This window comes from Conger conger, chromosome 5 (genome assembly GCF_963514075.1).
Source record: "Conger conger chromosome 5, fConCon1.1, whole genome shotgun sequence".
NCBI lineage: Eukaryota > Metazoa > Chordata > Actinopteri > Anguilliformes > Congridae > Conger > Conger conger.
In genome coordinates, this window is record NC_083764.1 from 48,040,754 (window position 1) to 48,062,932 (window position 22,179).

At 39.3% G+C, this 22,179-nt stretch overlaps 1 protein-coding gene across 2 annotated transcripts; it reads right to left on the reverse strand.

Annotated features, from left to right (window-relative positions):
* Window positions 1-15,831: 15,831 nt before the first annotated feature.
* Window positions 15,832-18,214, reverse strand: LOC133128681 (regulator of G-protein signaling 5-like). 2 transcript variants are annotated; one of them, XM_061242398.1, is made up of 5 exons: window positions 18,101-18,214; window positions 17,745-17,819; window positions 17,459-17,523; window positions 16,822-16,988; window positions 15,832-16,488 (listed from the first exon to the last, which is right to left on the reverse strand). In XM_061242398.1, exons 1-5 carry the CDS (start codon window positions 18,142-18,144, stop codon window positions 16,273-16,275), a joined length of 567 nt encoding a protein of 188 aa, XP_061098382.1. In that variant the 5' UTR covers window positions 18,145-18,214; the 3' UTR covers window positions 15,832-16,272. The 2 variants fall into 2 exon arrangements, with proteins under 2 accessions (XP_061098382.1, XP_061098381.1); XM_061242397.1 differs by having other exon boundaries at window positions 17,459-17,526.
* Between the last annotated feature and the right edge of the window lie 3,965 nt (window positions 18,215-22,179).

Genomic DNA, 22,179 nt, shown 5'->3' on the forward strand with positions numbered 1-22,179 from the left:
AACACCCTGGCCAGTAAAGTCTACCGTGCATGTTTACTGTTCTGGCTTGCCAGCACAACTGTGTTATTAAATACCTGTATTATTTTCAATAATATTTATGAACATATATTTATTTTAATTTTATTTTTTTTTTTAAACCAAGATGGATTTCACGCAGGAAGTCCTGAGTCAGTGAAACTATGGGAAACAAATGAGTTGCCCACATATATTCCTGTAAAAAAGAAAAGATCTTGTAAAATCATCTGCCTCTCATAAAGGTTCTTGGGATGCACAGTTAAAAATTTTCCAAAGAGCAGAGACACTATAAAAATGTCAGCTTTTATTGCCTTCACTTGAAAAAACTCTTGCTGAACCTAGCCCATATTTTATTTAACCATGCTGCAGTTTACCCCAAATATGGAAAACCAAGTTTTGGCCAGCTTAGAGATAAAAAATGATGATATAGTACATTGTTAACAAACTATTTTAGTGTCATGAATTCTCTTTTGATATGTGCCACAAAGTGCTAGACCGACAGACTTAGGAGGCAATAAGTTATTGTACAGTAGGAGGGAATTTTCTGTCTAGGTCACTGCTATAGCACAGTGAAGGTCATAGAGATGTATTGGCAGATACAGATAAAAACAAAGAAACTCCTTACTCAGGCAACAGATTAGCAGAGCGAAGAAGCTGAGACTCTCCACTGTCATGTAGATTTGTCCCAAGAAATTATGATTGCCTCAAACTATGCATGATATAATCATTTTCATATCTTAGTCAACAATAGGATGTAGGTGTTACCAAATATGGTAATAATGTATTATTTGTTCTCTGGTGGAGGACAACCAAAGCAGAAAAGCACTATTGCGTAATGGCTGTCACTGGTACATCTGCTCTGCACATGTGCAAATAGTACCTATTAGATGCAAATCAACATTACAACAATGAAGGATCAAGCTGAGCTTGTGTGTCACCTCTTGCCTTCACTTCACCTTACGCTTCATAACCATAAAATGTACATCTATTATGAACTGCATGAGCATACTGTAGTTCTTGTGATTCCATTATCTGATTCAATCAGATGCTGGACCATAGCCATTACATTCTATATTTAGTAATTAATAAGAAAATACTGTTTTTCATGTGAATAGTAGTGCTGTACTGGGTTTGCTTGGACTTCCCTTTTATAACAAATTGCATTGTTGAAGCGATTTATTTTAGTATTTCCTCATGTCACATTTAGATGCCAAAATAAGTCTTTATCATGCCTGTAATAATGGCACAGGCTAGAGATTTTGTCTCCCTCGTTTCTTGGTTTTTGTTCCCAAGCTAAATGATACAGTATGTCTGCCCAAGAAGCCCATAACCATGAGTCAGAAACAAAACAAACAAAAAAAAGAACAAACAACAACAAAAAAATATTACAAAAAACTTGTTATGAAAGAAATATTTTTTTCATTTAAACAAAATTTTGAACACACCATTGCACAAAAGCTTTGAAATACATTTCAAAACACAAAATCACCCCTGGAAAGAATGGAATCTAAACTCTGCAATGTGTCTGCTTTTGCAAGTGTGCAGACTTGATATTACATGCCAAAATGATCTTCTCTGAACATATGGACATAATCTGAGCATATGATCTTGAGTGGATATTATACTTTTCAATTTTATGTATGCATCTCAAGGAGGAAGCTATGGAGCAGGAGTCCGTATATGAGAGCCCTGACTTCAGTTATTGACTGTCAGGGTATTTCTGGTTCAGATCAAAGCTGATCCTGCTTCTTCTTTTGTTGTGTTCCAGCTTGTTCCAAACTTGCTTAAGATGGATGCCTTCCTGGATATCCCAAAATTGTTACTTCCCTTGATTCCTATCCAACACCATGAATTTGACAACCACACGTGGTGAAGATAATATTCGGAAGTGGAAATGCTAGCGATGCAATCTAATGTTCCTACTCAGGGTAATCAGTGGTGCATGTTATTATTGAGAAGTCAGAGCCACATGCCATAGCAATGACCTGCCCCTTTAAAATGACCCCTGGGAAATGTCCAACGTCTCAGTGGTCACAAATGATTGCTATCATAGTCAAATTTTATTGGCTTGCATGTTGTGAGTTCCGAACAGTTTAAATAACTGGCAGTTAATGCATGGCTGCTGGTATTGGCAGGGAGACAGGCTGGGGCACTGTAGACATAACACAGGACAAAGAACAAGATTTAGCACAAGGCAAAATAAGGAAGAGTTCATCTGTTTGTACAGGTGGTGGGGATGCAAGATGAGGAGTGCTTTCATGATCTGATGACAGGTGATGAAGATAAAGAACTGAACAGTTACAACAGTGTATTGCACTGTATATCATGTACTGCTTAAAGCCCTTCATACATATCATGGTTCTGGATAATTCAACCCATTTCACAGACATTTGGTAATGATTATCGGCATATGCAGTCGAATGGTTCTGGCATTATATAATGTTGCATGTGGCCATGGTATGTGTGGGCGTGCGTGCGTGCATGCAGGTGTGTGTTCATGATATTTGATGTTCTTATTTGATGTTTCATTATGTAACCATGGCACAAGGAAAAGAGTAAAGAAAGAGGTTGGAAGTTAGCCGACTGATTTTTTTCATCCTCCACCAGCAATGCCACCTATGCATTAGAGGTGTACACAGCTGAGGCAAACAGATCACATGGGCCCGTTCACTAAGAGGTGGGGGTACTGAGCAACAAGGCACGGAATACCTGGTGCTGCTGTGGTGTTATGCACAGTCTTTTTGTACTGTAGATCTTGCAGTTAGCACTGAGCAGACCTGGGAGATCATTTAATGGTATTTACTGTATAAGCACCTGAAACACCACGCCAAGGTATGAAGATATGATTTAATATTGCATGCATCAGCCATAATCATAGCAAACTAAGAATGTCTGGAACACTATAGTCTGGCAGAACACTTTAATATACACAAAGTAATAAAGAAAAGTAATCAGTAAAGCAGAAACATGCATCGTTTGTGGTTTGAAAACCAACTCAGAAAAAGGGAAAGAAATGTAAGCACACATATCATCCAGGCTTGCTGTGTGAAAATCAAACGTTTCGACTAGCTGTAAAACTGCAAACTGCGTCTCAGTGTGGAGTCTGAACTTTTTACCCCAGAGAATGTTCTCTGCGTCATGCACGACACTCATTATGATACTAACATTTTCATGAATTTTTCCAAAAACTGCACAGCTTCCAATTTCCTGAGGTCACTGTGACAAGCGTGAAAGGAAATCCACTTTGAAGTATAATGATAACACATGTGCCGTTCAGATTTTGGGGCTGCTGCTAGTCTGTAAAACAGTGTGATACTTGGATCAATAGTTGATACATAGTTTTAGATAAAAGCACAACTAGCGGATGAGGAACATGACATCACCACCTAGACATGCAAGTAATGCATCATTTCAGTAAATTAAATCTGTTTCCATTTTCACCTTGGAAACATGTCTGTGTTGTCAACAGCCCCGAAACACAACAAATACCAGTTACTAGGGTCCAATTAATTAATTTCCCTTAGGTCCTTTGAAATCAGATCAAAAGTAATTATCTTGTATTTAGAGGGGAGCTTAAAGTACCATCAAAATTGTTATCCCATTAGCTGACAAGGCAGCTTTGCATGACCACAGAATGCGAGAGGAACTCTGCATTGAATCCATTGAAACAAAGGTTATAACAATGTCACCTGACAACCATAACAAGTTCCATGTATGGTTGAGGGGTTGTCTCACACTGAGGGTAGCAAGTAAGGGGGCTAATAATCAGTCAGGGACAATGAAATTAATTAATTGGTGCTAGATAGATATGTGTATTATTCAAAATACCACTTTTAAAATAAGGGTGGCTGATCAACTCAAACGTAGCACCGGCAATCAGATACTCCAATCTCTGATAACGGATGTGAGAAAGCTGTGAACGGGAAGAAGCCAGTGGGAAATTAATTTGACTTTCCCACAGTGTTGAAATCGCTTACATAAATCAGTTTATTTATAGAGGCCATCTGCAAGGCTCCTGTTTAATAGCGGAAGAATGCATTACATGAAAAACTGTTTGCTTTAATTAAAATTTGGTTTCATTATACAACCGTTGATTTTTATATTTATTTATCAGTGAAAATGAATGGGTCAAAGTATAGGATGATGTTATTCTGAATAGACATAAATCCAATGTAAAAACTGAGCACTATAGGATGAAAGCAATCAGAACTATATATAACCATAATGTGCAGATGGGAAATAAGACAAAGATTAGGACAGACTCATATATGTACATTGAATTTAGATACTATTCTTTCAAGGGAAAAATACTTCACAGATACCCATGGTGTCTCCGGACACTACACCCATAGAACAACAAGGTAATGCCAATGTACATACTCTGTCACGCTCCATCTGTGACATAGTTTGCCTATTGGGAGGTGTTATGGCTACGCCCCTTACCACGGAATCAGATTTGCATCAAAGTTATGAAAGAAGTTATTTGACTCAACAAGCCCTTTCAGACTGAGCTCAAATAAATAAATATGGCTGAGGAAAATATTGATTTCAAGACTAAAATGTGAGTGAGTTTGGAACAAAATATTAAGTACTTTTCTATACCTATGCAAACTATCATCTTTGTTTGATACCTGCTGCAATGCTTTATTTGATACTTGACTTGACACAATCTGATTCTATAGCAGAGCAGCAATAAGCTGCAGTAAGCGATATAGTTGCAACATTCCCAATGAACAAACTACCTCCATGCTAGGTCACTACATCCGCCCTATGTCACTTTTCTCAATGTGCTGTCTGGGTAGTTTGGGAACCCCTGAAACAAATATCTGAGTACATTGAAAGATATTGTCTGGAGTAGCAATTTTGCTATTTGCTATATTTGTCTTGAAACCTCAATTGGTTCAATCAGCCAGTTGTCTATTTGTCAAGGCCCGCCCCTCTCCTACACTCCTGAGTTACTGTTGCTACAGTAGGACAAAACTAATCTCATTAGACTGGGTTTGTCAGGTGCCAGGATTGAAGAACCAATCAGAATGTAGAATTAGGCAGAATAGATGTTATTAAATGACGGGCGGGTCAGGCAGGCAGGGATCGAATGCAATGAAGATAATGAAGTTTGTGTTTGAAATAACAAGTGAAAGTCCAAACATGGGAAGGCAGTCCAAACAGGCTAAGGTACTGCATATAATCCAATAATCAAAATCCAAAAGGCCAAGCAATGTTCAGTAACAGGTAATCAGACACAGAACAGAAGGCAAATCCAAAAACCAGAAGTCAGGGTACACAACGGGAGTCGAAAAACAGAGCAGGCAGGCAGAAAAACACTGGAAAGCATGGTCAAGACATATAACAATCTGTCAAAGAAACTAGGCAAACAGACGAGTATAAATACATAGACAAATGAACTGAAATGACAAACAGGTGTCGGTGCAAGGAAACAGGTAATGAGTAAACTGTTTTTCATGTAGGATGGAGACCGGATCTTCATTGTGTCTGCTGGTATTTGTGGTTTCCTTTCAATCAGCAGCCAATTAAGGCCTTGAGAACAAGGTGTGTGGACTCTTTAGCCAGTTAAAGACTTAGAAATGTATCTCTCGTGCTGAAACACACCAAAAACCAGCAGACTCTGCAGCAATCCAGGACTGGAGTTTGACACCCCTGGCATAGAAAGACACTTCACACAAGGGAAAAGAGGCAGAGATATCTCCTGCGTTCCCATACCTAATAAAGTGTAACTCTTAGCATTTAAACTGAGCTGCTGATTTCGTGATAGTCATCCTCAAGGTTTCCATTACTATAAAAGCTGCTAATTCCTCTCTGCCCATTGAGAATGTGAAAAACGCGGCAAGGGCCTGCTGATTAAAGGTCACGTACGGAACTTGATTGAGGGGAAAATGTGCAATGAGGGAAAGCAGCCAGACTATGTTGTGTAAAACATAAATAGGCATCAGATGTGCGTTGTGTGCCAACCACTTTTGAACCTGGAGTCCATCCGCATTTGTCTTGGCTGAACACTCGTATTTAAGTCTTTATTTTCCTCTGGTAAACACTGCCAACATCTGTGAGGTCTTTGACAAGTAGCTTGATTGTTACAACATGAGGAACAACCTAAAATAAATAAATAAGTAGTACTGAAAAAAATGTATTCATAGACAATGCATCCATATTTTTCAACCATTTACACTCAAACATCATGGCAGCAAACAATTAGTATTGTCTTAAGTTATTTGAGTTGGTTTTGTGGACGAGAAATGGCCTCACTTCAGTAATATGTGTCTGTGTGAACATTGCACAATGTGCAGATTGTGACTGCAGTTTCAGCATAGCCCACAGCCCTAGCTGATCGACATACAATCCAGTTGTGCTCAATAGTGGGTGTGTTATCTAAATACAAATGTATAACATAACCAACAATGTTTGAGCATTGCATCATTGTTTTCTTCCTCGGTAACTGAACCATATACATGACAGTTTGCTTGTTCGGCAAATTAATACTATCCTTTGACACCTTTTTGATGTGAGAGCAGAACACTTTTGGCTAGTGTGACTGTCTGCAATAAGGAGACTCAAAATCAGTTTCATAGTACCAGACGATGTATAAACATTGTCCAGATCCGATGGGGATGTACATTTTCCCAAGGGTAATTGTAAGCCTAGAACCCTTGTTTTTCTGGCTGGCAAGTGTAGTGACCATGCCAATAATAATCGGTCTTACAGAGGATAGTAGAAACATGGTACACTGTGGTTTCTGTTTATTGAAAATAAAATTAGAACATTTGCAGGAGTGAGTTAAAAAACACTACTTCAGTCGCGGCCAGTCATCTGGACATTTAGACCTCAGCACAGGTATGTAACCAAATTTGAATTCACTCTACATAAATCAGAACTCCACAAATCATACTGTATATATCAGTTGGTGTGTGACACCTATTTAATTCATGAATGGCTGCCATGTCATATACTCTATAACTATAGAATTTACTGTGGAAAAACTTTAGGCTACACTGACCAATCACTATATTTTTGGTTTTTCTAAAGGACTGAGAGAAAAAGACATAATGGTGGAAGGGTTTGAATGTTCAATGAGGCACAGGAAGCAACAATAATCAACTTGGGTTTTAGCAAATAATGCAATTAGACTCAGAGAGACTCAAAGCCACATCATAAGGGAACACATAATTTTCAGCAACATCTGGCAAGTCAGCATGTCTACATTGGCCTGTCTACAAGTGCACAAGAAGCAGCTCTACAGGGTGCCAGAAAGAATTCAGAAAGAATCAAAGATCTGAGACATGAATATGTGGATGTAAGTACAAGATCGACTTCAGTACACTGCACACAGTGCAGCATTTTTTCCCAGTGAACTTGACCACACCATATTGACAGATTTTTTGTTTTTTTTTGTATTGGAAATGGATGCTAATGTGATCCCACATGAGTTTATTCTCATCGATGAGGTTGGCTTCAACCTCACAAAGACTCCAAGGTTAAGATTGCTAAGATATACAAAAAAGTTTATTTTATTATTGCCATTGCTTTGTCTTTTCTTTGTAATTATAGAGTTGGAGGTGAGCACTGGTGTACATCCGTGTGTGTGTGCGTACGTGTACATGCGTGTGCATGGCTCCCCACCCAAGTAAATGGCCACCACCTGCCATTGCTACAGATTAGACATGTATGTTATACACTGTGATCCATACTAAATAAAAAAACTAAGCAGCACTACCCATTTCCAAATAAATAAAAAAAACTCACATAAAAAAAACAAAAAACAAAAAAAAAACACCTCTCATTAATGGTATCATAGATACAATCATAATAAGATTTACTTCCACAATAATATCAAGTTCAAAGAACTGAGAGGAAAATGTACTTACTCTTCACATATCTTGCGATAAGTGCCAATTCTGATAATAAATGTGTTTGAAACAAAAACAACTCAAGACCAGATTTTGGCAATTTGATGCATGCTATTTGCTTCGAAATAAGTTCCTTGATATTAATGTGAAATCATTTAAACCGACCAAGACAAGGCTGCTTGCCAATACAAACAGTTGTGCAGCTGCTTGCATATCAGGAAGGCAGAGATATTGCCAGAGCCTGTCATACATTTCAAGCAGCCATTTACATCACAACCCATGTGAATTGGGACCCTGGGATTACAGTCCTTGCGCTACAAGCAGACGCATGAAATATTTGCATCGCTGCCAAGAAGTGCCTGGAAATTATACTCATATTATCTTCTCACCATTTTTTCTGGTTTTTGTTTAAGTTAACGTATCAACTATAACAAACCATTCCTTTTAATGTTATACCCGACATACAGTATATCCATGTGCCTGCACCATAGTTTATGTGAATACTTGATTGTTATTGTATTATTTTACTTATGCTAATCCTATTATATCATGCTGTGATAACAGATATTCTTCATAATTACATATCATGCTATCTTGTTTGACCAGCAATAAAGAAAACACCTGACAAGTTACCTAGTGTTACAGTAGCGACACTAGAATATCTGGTATTTTACAGTATTGTCTGTGCCCTCTGCAGACAACATCAGTTAGCTCATGTTATGTAATTTTAGGTAATACTTCCTCACTATGTTGGGGATATTGTGGAACATTGAAGCACACTTAGTTAGATAATTCATGTTGACAAGCTAACATGTCACTTCATTATTATCTTGCCATTGATTTCTACTTACCTGAACATAAGCTTATATAAACATATACTCACTGAGCACCTTATTAGGTAGACCTGCTATGGTACACCAGCTTGTTAATGCAAATATTTAATCAGGCAATCGTGTGGCAGCAACTAACTGCATAAAAGCATACAGACATGGTTAAGAGGTTCAGCTGTTTCTCAGGCCAAATGTCAAAATGGGGAAGAAATGTGATCTAAGTTACTTTGACCATGGAATGATGCCAGACAGGGTGACGTGACTATCTCAGAATTTTCGTGTTGACTGTTGGGATTTCCGTGCACAACAGTTTCCAGAATTAGCAGAGAAAAACATCAGCGAGCAGTAGTTCTATGGGCAAAAACGCCTTGTTAATGAGAGAGGTCAGTGGAAAATGTCCAGACTGGTCAAAGCTAACAGGAAGGTGATAATAACAGAAATAACCATGCATTACAACAGTGGTATGCAGAAGAGCATCTCTGAGCAAACAACGCGTCAAACCTCTTAAATGGATAGGCTATAACAGAAGAAGGTCAATAAAATCAATAAGTCTAAAAGATAAGTCTAAGAAATACCTAATGAAGTGCTCACTGAGTGTATTTGCCGTCTTCTCATGTCAGTTTCAAATATCTCCATTTTTATATTGTATAAGTTGCTGCCAAAAAAAACTTCCTCAGTGATGAGAAGAGCCATGAAACATTTGGCAAGCAGTCACAGTGAACCCTGTTAAAATCAGACAGAGAAAGATTGTATGCCTTCTTTCTCTTTGTAGTTTTGGTGTGATCACAGATCACTTTCTTGAAATGGTTCATTATCTGTGTGATGTACAGCATCACGATTACTCCGCTCTGTGTATTTGGAAACTGGAAAGCGCCAGGTGGAAATGCTTATGAAAATGAAAGAGTGCAGCGTCTGTACAATAATTTATCTGGACATATTGGCTGCTTCTCATAGCAAAACAACAATTCAGCCAAGAAGGTCTTGAAATGTTTGACTCTTAATTTACTGTGGATACCTGGAGTCTACAGAGTGGCCCAGCCGCAGTAGATTGCTCTCAAAATCCAGCGTATCCACTGTTGGCAAAGACGAAAGGCTGCCATGAACTTACCCCAAAAGATCTGGACTTAGTTGTAATGGGGATTGGGATGGACAAATGTATTAATCCTAGTATAATTCATTTGCCATTTGCACCCAGCCATAGGAACGTTCATTCAACTATCATTCAAAAACCCAAAGATAAATTCGAACTTGATTGTCACTCGATGGATGCGCTGCATCCGTGTCTTTGCCGTGCAAGGTCACAGGCTCACACAGTTTTCCCCTTCCGCAAAGGGCAAGTGGCGGGAAGGTTCCCACGCTTCCAGCGTCAGCTTGGTCTTCTCCCTCCTGTCTCAGATGGATGGGACCAGCATGACACAAGAACTAACAAATTCTGAGGACTCATGACCCTCCACCCCCTACTGGGACGTCCTCAGCTAGTTGTGATAACATACTGCTGGCGCTACATAGCCAATGTTAATGGAAACTATTTTCTATGAAAAAATAAATACAAGGGGATGTTGTCTTCGATACGAAATGTGAGAGAAAAAACCTAATCGGAAATGATTACCTCCAAATTATTCTCTTGGAAGGCTTCACGAACCCAACTCCTAGGAGTATTGGAATACTGCAAAAAGTTCTGAGAACATTGTTCAGCAATACCCCCGGAACAGGAGAATACTAAAAACCACAACGTTTCAAAGAATTCGAGAAAATAATATGAAGAAACGAATTGATGGGATAAAGTATTTGTAAGAAGTCCTGGCCATCAGAGAGAAAACTGAAGCAAAAAACAAAAAGGCAATGTTTTCAAAGAGTAACTCATGGAAAAAGGGATTGATGCATGAAGGTATTGGGGCAAATATCTCAATCTTATCAGAGACAATATCTCAGTGCTCCGGTGTACAGTGTCTGTACAGTATGTGTGTGTGTGCATGCACCTGTGGGACTCATGTATTTGTCCACCTCTCATAGTCACATTAAAATGTTTGAAAAATAATAAAGATAAATGGCAGGCATTTATATAGCGCCTTTATCCAAAGCGCTGTACAATTGATGCTTCTCCATTCACCCATTCATACACACACTCACGGCGATTGGCTGCCATGCAAGGCCCCGACCAGCTCGTCAGGAGCATTTGGGGGTTAGGTGTCTTGCTCAGGGACACTTCGACACAGCCCGGGCGGGGGATCAAACCGCCAACCCTCCGACTGCCAGACAACTGCTCTTACTGCCTGAGCCATGTCGCCCATATAAACAACAACAACAACAGGATGAATAATCTTTAAAAACAATGAACAAATCAAAATCAATGGCTAATTTTATACCTCCAGGTATAAAATTGTCCACCCAGACTCATGGCATACCTGTACCATTTCCAGAAGCACAATTACATTCTCACAGGTACACTCTGCTGCAGTTTTAAAATCAAATGTAAGCTAAAGGGAAGCTAAGACTTTAACTGATGGGTGAAGAGGCTCTTTTTCTTGAGAGAAGGGCAGAACCTAACCACTGATTTTGTGTAGTGGATCATGCACCAGCTTCTCCTGTTTGCAATCCTGGTTAGAAGACCACATTTGTACAATAACATATCAGACTGCTTGGCGTATATGCAATTATTGGTTCCTTCAATAATGACAAGTCGTCCAGGTCCAGAGGCAGCAAAGCATCCCCACACCATTATTCTACCACCACCATCTTTGACTGCTGGTATGATGTTATTACTGTGAAATTCTCTGTTTGCTTTACACCTTTACTCCTCTCAGATTGTTTTGCTAATTGATGTATCTCTTGGTAAGCAGTGGCTCCCATCTTACTACTCATTTTTTTGTCCTGCTTCTTTCTTACTTCAAATCATGAACACTGACCTTAGTCGAGGCTAGAAGGGACATCCTGGATGATTGGTCACTCCACCCTTGGAGACATTGTGGTAGGCTGGCCCTTCCTGGGAAGATTCACCACTGTTCCAAGTATTCTCCATTTGGAGCTAATGGATCGCACTGTGGTTTGGAGGAGTCCCAGCGCCTTAGCAATGACTAAAGAGTAGTCTAGTCAAAGTCAAATAGAGGCCTAATACTACCAAATTGAGATGATGTGAAAAAGCAGTTTCATGCTCAGAAAACGACCAATTTGCCTAGTTCTTTTTCACTTAACTGTACATGCTTCACTTTCAGAAGTGGGCCTTTTGGCACTAAAACGTTTTTTGAAGAAACTGAAGGAACTAAGATACATGAAATGAAGAAGTGTGAGCAAACGCCGCTTAATTATTCAAAGTAATTACTCAAGCTAAGCTTCCACAGCTCTGTCTTAACCCCCTGAAGTAGTATCTATTCCAACATAAATTAAATTAATAATAATAAAAGTTAATGTTAAACATGTTTCATCAACCTTAATTCATGAAGACTGTGGCCAGCACAGAATCTGTGCACCACTGCATTTATTTAAACATAAATAGAAGATGTTCATATGAAATGATTCAGTTGGATGTGGCTACAACACAGCCATTAAAACTAGATCAGGAACAGTCATTGCCCCTTCCAAAATGAGGCTTTATACCTTGAAAGCCAGCAATCCCATAGTGCTGTGTTCCATTGTGTTTGTACACAAAGTCCTCAGCCTTTCAAAGGGGGGATAACAAAGGAAGTATTCAATTGGAAACAGGAACAAAATCCATTTATCCACTCATTTTCTAAACCACTTCGTCAGGGTCTTGGAGGGGCTGGACCCTATCCCAGGCAGACACTGGGTGAAAGGCAGGAATACACAGAGGACAGGTCATCAATCCATCGCAGGGCACACACGCTAATCACTCATTTTCACCCCAAGGAGAATTTAGGCTCTTCAATTTACCTAGCCTGCATGTCTTTGGGCTGTGGAAGGAAACTAGCAGAGAAGGAACATGCAAATTCACACAGAAAGGTGCTGAGGGTGCTGGCATTCAAACTTGGTACCTTCTTGCTGAGAGGTGACAGTGCTACTTTCTCTGAATGAGTTCATGTCTTTTCCTTTGGAGATTCCATTCGAAATAACAGAAATGATTATTTCTCCCTTTTGAGAAATAAGAACAAACTGGCTTCAGATCAAATCTAGGCCTTAAGTTATTGAGACTACGATTTTCATTCTGATTTTTGTCAATAATTTGGGATTGGAGGCTAGCTTCTAGCCAACTTCAATTTGTGCCATCATGTAATATCTGACATGGCAAAGAAACATGGCTGTCACCCAACCATGAAGACCATAAACAGCTCATCCTGGTTTTTGCAAAGACCAAGAATGCTCCCTGCTGACTAGTTTTGGAAGCTGCACTTTTCTATGGGCTAATACTCATTTTCATGTTCCCCAAGAGCATTCTCAATAGATTCAGTAGTGAGAGTGAAATTTTGTGAATGCAATGGACAATGAAAATGAAAGCCTCTTCACAACAAAACTCTATATCTGCTCCGTGAATCACTGAAAAAAAACTTGATATCCCCTACTCTTTTGGGATTGACATTCACAATGCATATAAATGAATGTGAATGGAAAGTTATACACTCAGTGACCACTTAGTTGGTAAACCTGTACACCAGCTTGTTAATGCAAATATTTAACAGGGTGGTCTGAGTATCTCAGAAACTGCTGGTCTCCAGGGATTTTCACACACAACTGTCTCTAGAGTTTGAAGAAGGGCATATCTGCATGTGTTTATGCATTTAGTTGCTGCCATGTGATTGGCTGATTCAATCATTTCATTAACAAGCTGGTGTACAGGACTACCTAATATAGTGCTCACTGAGTGTATGTATGCAAGCTTTCGCAAAGCCACAATTTCATAGGATGTTGTAAATTAATGCAGTTTGAGGATTTTTTCACAAGATGGCACTGTTCTCCTTGCAGGTTCCTTTGCAGAATTGGAGTGGGGTGCTTCTAAACATTGCAATTGCAAGGTTCTATAAAATTACCACCCTGTAGCAGAGGACCCCCATAAACTATTATTCCCTTTATCCAGGCTTAACACACTCATACCATAGATGTATGTTTCCTTTGAACATGGGGGGACCACAAACAGTAGATCTTCTTTCTGCTGATAATGGAGGAGGACACTGATAATATACTATCCAATCAATCCTTTGTGTTTGCACTCAGTAACAATACTAGACATTTTTAACCCTTGTGTAGTCTTAACATTCTGTATACTCCCCTTTTCCTAAGGGTAAAAAACGACCGCCTTCACTAAACCCCATGAATAAAGCAGCTTAATTAAATTGTAAACCCCAAATCTATTTTGCATGAAGAAAGAACCTGTCACTCATCGCAGACTCACACAAACTTCAAGTAGACAAAATCATTTAGGGGGTTTTCTATGCTGTTAAACATAGTGGCGGGTCATTTTCAACCATTAAGACAACACAAGGGTTAACAGGCTAGGTATTAGGTAACTTGATTGTTTTGAGAGGGCTAGACACTATGGTGAGCAGGATGATTGGATTTTCAGACTATCTGGTAGTGTTTTTTTCTGGATACAACTGCTATCTGACAAATAAGGTCCAATATCTTGGGTCGGAGAAGCATATTTAATATTTTAGCTGAGTTCCTGAAAGAAACATGATCTTAAAGCTGCTGTGTGATAGGCCAGACGCAACCAAGGTCCTTCCCTGTGACTTGCCTACTGTTTTAACAGGTGACCAGGGATGATTAACATTCCCCCAGAAGCTCCAATGGCTAGCAGAGATATTGAAGTTTATTAAGCCTCTGATGCCAAAAAGTACTTTTTCCGGTTGTGCATGAAAAGCCCGGGAGATCAGAAGTTTCTGAGATACTCAAACTACCCCGTCTGGCACCAACAATCATTCCACGGTCAAAGTCACTTAAAATAGAGAACATTCAATAACATCCATAATGGATGATCCGTTTTATCTGAATACCGTTTTTTACATATTCCCCCCACTTAAACAGTAATTGTCTTCTCAGCTATTTCTGATTAGTCAGATGTATTACAGTAAATCGCTTCCGTATTGAGTCGCTTCCGAATGTTATTGTCATTGTCAACATGAGGACCAGAGTTGTGCCAATGACAGTCAAGGAAGTCTGTTTGGAACGTCATACTGTTAATGAAATGACAGGTGTGAAGTATATGTAAGCCAAAGCTAAGGGAAATGATTAGACAAGATAAGCCCACAGCACGATGCAGCGTCCAATCCAGCGTGTGTCCTTCACGCAGCAATAACAGGAACACTGATTCCCGCAAACACGCGGTTCCTGTAATCGCCGTCCTCCCCCGCAGCTTCACCGGGGAGTAAAATAAATAAATAAATTAGCGCGGTGCTCAGACTAGGTGCGTGGAGGCTGTGTGGGTTGCGAGCACTCGTATGACTCACTCCGGCCCCTGCCTTCGCCCATGAACAGCTGCTGTTTTCTCTGGAGGTGAGAGCAGAGAGAGCGCTGATTAGTGGTCCCCATGGAGATGCCTCACCAAAGCACTCCCGTTCCCTCTCCTCCGCGGCGTCCCTTTCCAGGAAAAACACCTCGCATGACTGAATACAAATTTACAGATATGTACGTCGCCACAGCTGCTGCCTAAATGCTGAGGCTGTTGTGTGTTCAAATAATGTCAATCCATAAAACGCATTGGTTAGGCTCACATCTTCTATCTTGCCCAGCATTAAACCTGGGAAATGAAAAAGAGTCATGATGTGTGTGTGTGTGTGCTTGTCTGTGTAAGTACAGTATGTGTGGAGATGATACAGGCCTATTTTATATGACTTCAGGTATTACTGTATATTGTAAGTCTGTCGCCTGTATGTATGTTTTGTGTTTAAGTAGTATACACACGTATGCACACATACACTTTCCAGAAGCATGTTCTGTATTTTCTGTACAACCCTATACTGATTTCAGACCATGAATAGTTTAATATATTGTAGAACTGCTCATCATTATGTTAAACTGGCCAAGTCACATGACAGTGATTTCACAATGATATAATTATGGGTAAACAATCACATTTTACAGTACATGTAGGTGATATTCTCAAAATCTCCCCATCTGAAAATATATATGCCACAAACTGAACTGAAGAAACATTAAAAAGTCAAGAGAAGAGGGACAAATTATTTTGTTTATTTTATTTAAATACAATTCTTTTACTTTCGTATAAAAATATAAAAATATTAATCAATATGACATTTAAGTTGATATCAACACAGTAACAAAGAAACAATAAATAATAAATAAATAAGTTAACGAATAAATAAATGCGTACATAAATATGTTGTCGTCATAAAAGTGTGGAAAATAGAATTATTCCATGTGTAAAGTATTTGATATTACAAGCATCCTTCCAGTGAATTATGTGCAAATGCAGTGCTTCTCCAGTGTGTCAAAAAATGCTACAGGAACCAGTTATTCTCCAGTGACAGTCTCGGCATCCAATCTCCGGGGAGTTTTCTGTCTGCGCCTGTCTAGTCCGATAAAAGTTCTTTAGTCTTCAGTCTCCACCGATCGCAACCCTTTGGGACATTGGCCTGGCTGAACCGCAGAGGAGAGGACTTTTACTTTCTGGTCTTCTCGTCGCCGCCCACGCGCTGTGCCATTTTGCGGCTCAGGGACCTGGTGAGCTCGCAGTACATGGCCGACCGCATGAACCGGGGGTAGCAGTCCTTCTCCATGAGGGTATAGACTTTGGACTGCGCCTGGTCGAAGCAGGACGGGCTGGGCTGATCCACATTGTGTTTGGTGACCGCTCTCGTCTCGTGATCGATGTTGACCTGTGACAGGGAAAAAAAAAGACCATTTCAATAATCTGTATACGGACCTGTGTGACGCCATCTTTTCGGCAGAGGACGTAAGAACTGTCGATGATGAGAAAAGTCAGGCCCCATGATCAATGTCAGCCCAAGATAGATGGCTGGTTATTTTGGTGTCTAGGGAGCATCTACTAGTGTGTTAAGCTGAGTCATAAATGCCCTTCAAGCCTCTCCCAGACCATTAAAATCATGTTTATTGTGTCCTAGCATACATATTTCTGTCACCGAGAATGTTAAATAAAGGGAATATGTATTTGAATGATAATCTTATTGTATTTAAGGAGTGAAAATTACCTCTCTGGGTGCATCACTACCAATGAATTCCTCATAGATCTTCTTTGCTTTGGCAGATAGCTTTGATGTGGATGTAGTGTTTCTGTAGTCCTCACAGGCCAGGTAGAAAGCAAGGTTTTCTTCACTGTACTCTGAGACCAGAAAGGCCCTGAAAGCACACAGCCCATCTGTTTCAAAAGAGAGAACGGAACATTAGTCATTAAGCAAATGAAGGAATCACTGTACAATAGCAACGCCTATGACTCATTGTATCGTCATTAGTGCATTTTGCAACCAATTTGCAGACAAAACTGTCATGATAGAGTGGGTTCCTTGTCAACCCAGAGACATGTGTTAGGAATCAGTCTTACCTATATCAATCAACGATTTAAATATTAAATATGATTATATAGATTTGATATATATATATACATATAAGTCCCCATGTCTAGAAGCCGTACCACATACTTGTTTACTGTCAGCAGAGGTCTTAGGATTTGAAATACAGGATTTGATTTATTTATATTAGTCAAAATGCAGGACCATGAGAATGCGCTAGCCTGCATCCGACATGGCCAAGTTTCAACCCAGAATTCGGGCAAGAGGTCTCATAACCCCCAAAGACATTTGAATGTCTGAATATGCTGGGTACACTTACGTTTGTTTGCCAGGAGCCTGTCAAATGATTCTCTCCACTTCATGCATTCTTCTGGAGTGACCCTGCTGCTGAAGAAAGCAGAAAATTAGTTTTATTACCACAACTGCTGTAAAGCTTATGGTTAGTTAACTGTGCCATAAGACATAACAATAACTATGAATAAGGTTATTGACGAGTGGACATTAGAACTGTGTTAATGAATATGTGTGTTATATAACTATGTGCGTTATATGATTATCTCTTTAAGTTTTACCAAACAGCTCATAGAAGTGTCTCCCAGTCTTACCTTAATTTATCCATTTTGTGTGATAGATCTGGCTTCTGGAAAATGCAGCCAAAACGAGCCTTCAGTTCTTTTGCCCTGGGGAGAAGAATCACATTCAACATTTATTCAATTGCACTTATATTTACTGATGTTATAACATAGAATAGTAAAAATTCCAAAACTGTCTTACACTGCTTAAACTTTAAGACACCATCTTCTGTACTTTTGTCAATTAAAATCATTTGAACCGAAACTGCACTTCTGCTCAATATAAAATATATAGAAAGCATTACTATGAATAGAGGAAGTATTAATAGTCTTAGTATCTGCTAGCCAGTAGTACAGGTGAATGCATAAACCAGTGAAGACTGACATACCTCTCCAGACATGTGGTTGGCAGTGATTCTAGTCCTCTGCACATTGTGATTTCAGCGGAGTGAATGGCTGTATAATATATCCCTCAGACTGTTTCGGCTGTTTGGAGTCTGAGCAGAGTGTGGCGGGGGTCTGAGAACAGAGGCTTTATATAGGTCAGCTGGCTCCACGTCAGCTCCTGCCTCAGCCAATCTCTCCGCTGCTGTGGGTGGAGAGCTTTTATTTTTCTTTTGATAATTTTCAATGTTACTTTCCCTCCCTCCTCTTCCTGCCCCATCACCCCCCCGGCAATCCCCCTGTCACATGTTTGTCCGTTGCCTTACTTATGCCGTGATTTATTCTTTGCATGCTTTTCAGTTCTCTGTTAACAGATCCCAGATCTGTCAACCAATGTCGGTAAACGAGTGAGATAAGCAAAATCATTACTTAGTCTTGTATATGATTCCTTTTGTATTAGGTTCATCTGACACTACAAATGTAAATACTAACATTGCAACATGTTTTACACAGTTACAGTGTATTCCACAGAAATCTTTAGTTTAGGTACTCCCCAATACTAGCAGTACTAGCAGTACTACAGTAAATTACTTCATATTACATTACATTCCTCTGAACACCGCACAGAGGATGGAGATCAGAGCCATGCTGATGTCAGTCTCCGCATAGACCCCTGCATCTCTGTGCCCCTCGGGAAATTCATCCCCGATGACAAGAAAGAAGGAGATCAGTGAATTAACCAGAGCAAGGTTGGAAAACCACAGAAGCCACAGCGAGCCTGGGAAAATCCCACATGCTGTAACCTGAATTTGAACCTTGATACAGTAACTGCATTTCCTTATTTCCCTGAATTAAGCTTGCACAGCTGACCTACACTAATGACTTGATTAATTACAGTAGTCTGTGGGAACCCTTGTTCAAAAAGCATTTTACAATTAATATCTAAGTGAACAGAAGCAAACCTGACCTCTGAATGGTACCACCTTAAAGATGACACATTTCTTCAAATTTTAAAGCAAGACTACTTTTATTTTAATTTTTTCCAGTTTCAAAATAATAAAAAAAGTTAGGAAAAGCTTGGGAACCCTGTCAGTTAGTACATTGTAACTCCTCCTCAGGCAACTATAACAGCTTGTAAACGCTTTCTGTAACAGCAATGAAAATCACTGTCAGTATGTATGCATGTCAAGTCGCGTATATCAAAACTGAATTTTTATCTCATATGATATAATACGACACAATAGGTTTTTTCTAGAATTTGAAGTTGACAAATGTCATGTGCTTCCAGGATCCAGGCAGGGGTGCAGCACAAAATTCTGGGCCCTTTAGACCATTTTTAGCCCTTTTGTTTACTATTTTCATGTTTTTCATTGGTCTATTAACCCTATATAGAGTATTAATCCTCCAAGGTTAAGATTGTTGTTTAAAAAACATTTATTTTAATATTGGCATTGCTTTGTCTTTCCTTTGTACCTATAGAGGTTGGAGGTGAGTACTGGTGTGTGTGTGTCAGTGTGTGTAGACGTGTGTGTGTGTATGGTGCCACACCCAGGTAAATGGCCACCAGCCGCTCCTGGGTACAAAGCAGCATCTCTCTGATGGTTTAGAATATGGAGGTATTGGCATACAATGTAGCATCATTAAGAGGGGATGTTTGAATAACATACATGGGGCGACATGGCTCAGGCAGTAAGAGCAGTCGTCTGGCAGTCAGAGGGTTGCCGGTCCGATCCCCCGCCCGGGCTGTGTCGAAGTGTACCTGAGCAAGACAACTAACCCCCAAATGCTCCTGACAAGCTGGTCGGTGCCTTGCATGGCAGCCAATCGCTGTCGGTGTGTGAGTGTGTGTATGAATGGGTGAATGTGAAGCATCAATTGTAAAGCGCTTTGGATAACAGTATTTAAGCATTTTTTTTTCTGCAGTTACTCTTTGGACTATATTTAAATGTGTATGCTTTTAATTGCGTGCATCTTGGATAAAGTATTCCACTTCCCTACTTTTATTTTGGGAAACAGTACAGAGTGAAAGTCAATGAAGCACAAACCTCATTAACTATAATGTGGCTGAATTTTGCTCAGAGTTTGCTCCTGCTGAGAAATCTCCAAATAGTAAGTGAATGGAGTAGAGCATAATGGTATAAATCAGTGAGTGAGATACTGCTACAAAAAACATATATTTAGCTGACGTGAGGATGGGTAGAATGTGTAGAGGATGGGTAGAACGTGACAGGAAAGTGAACCATTTCAATAATTTATTTTTGATTTCCCTTTGTACCATGAATTTAACTTTTATTCAAATAGTAAAATGCAAATAGCACATTTTAAATGAACCACTCATTTACTCTTACTTCAGTAATTGTTTACATTTACTCAAGTAAGGTATTGCTAAATAATACTTTGACTTAAGTATTTTCAGTACTATTTCCACCCCTGAAAATGACACATACCTCCATATACTCCAGAGCCTTGGAGGTGCTGAGAGTCTGACTCATTTGACAGCTCCTCAGATAAAGGGAACCCAATAGAAACACTTTACAGTGTGCTCTCAAGTCAACAAATCAACTGAAAAGAGATTGAAAGGTAGACCACCAATAGGTTTCTGTCAGAAAACATACTAGCATTCAGTTCATTAATTGACAAACCATATTCCTTGTTTGAATATTAATTCCTTCCCCATATTTGCTTGAAATGGAATCGATTCTATAGCCCTGGTTTCAGTTCAGAGCCGCTTCAGGATATGGACTGGCTTGCAAGCCAAGCAATATTTAGACCCACTGAAATCAAGCCAAAAATAAATTGGGTCAGAATTATCTTTAATCGAATCAAATGCAAATATATGACAAGTATGTCTTCCTCAGAAAGGAGGAAGGAGGCTTTTAAAATATAATTTATCTTAGTTAATTTCATATGAAAGCACAATATTTCCAGAATGATACTGTCATTAAGCATTGTCTGATAGCTATTGATATGCTGGGGAGATAAAATCAATAATGTGGCCCAGTTAATTATGTTAAATGAATTACCCCTCCTGCTTCTATCCGTGAAGGAAACAATTTGACTTACATAAAAGATACATAAAAGATGAGTCTAAGGATTCATGAATTTTCACATACTGTCTTCATCATGAAATAGAACTGTATGTGTGCTAAATATTATAATGTTTCCAAATCTGACCTTTTCATTTTTGCATCTCATGTACTGAATCAGAGCTACAAATTGAAATATAATTGGATGCGATTCAGTAAATATTTTTTACAAAACGGCTTTCCCAACATTTTGTTCAGAAATGTGCCATTTCTCATCATAAAATATGCCCTCAAACCACAATCGAAATTGTTCAGAGACTGCAATGACGTACTTGTGGTAATGCAAGAGAGGCGAATGTTGGCCTTGGAGCTCGAAACTACAGGAAGTAAATGCATGGGCAGCCAGCAGAAAAGCGTTAAAACTTCGAGGGATATCATCTTTGGTGGCAAGGTTTACAATATCCCTTCATGTGTGAGCACCATCACACAATCTACCTAAATATTTCAATGGATCACATCTAATAAGCTTGAACCAGCACAGCCTGACATTTTCAGAGCATAAACACAAATACTTATGCAGTCAGTACCCTTGGACTTGGACTGTCTGGATAATGCACAGTTCCCTAGCAACACGATTGAACATTCCCTGCAAGGCAGCAGGGCCCCATTCTTTTCAGTGTCAGATATAATGCCTTTGAAATGCATGATGGGAACTCTGCAGATTGACCGCAGATTGATTGCAAATTGAGGAGAATATTTATTTCATCAATAGTTTGGGATTTTTGAAAATGACACAAAAAAACGTTTTCTGTTCTTATTTGGGGAAGCAACCAGTGACAGGGTATAGTTGAAATATACACCGTTGGAAAACGTATTTCTGAAAACTAAGCAGTACTAGATCCTGTCTGTTTGAAAGGATGTGGAAAGGATGAAATTATTGGTATTTTAACTTGGCCGTATCAATTCTTGAGAACTGAGCCAGCAGTTTCCTGAGCAGGCAAAACCTAATTTTAGAAAGCTTTTAAAAATTATAGCACTGTTGAAAGTTTTCTGAAGTT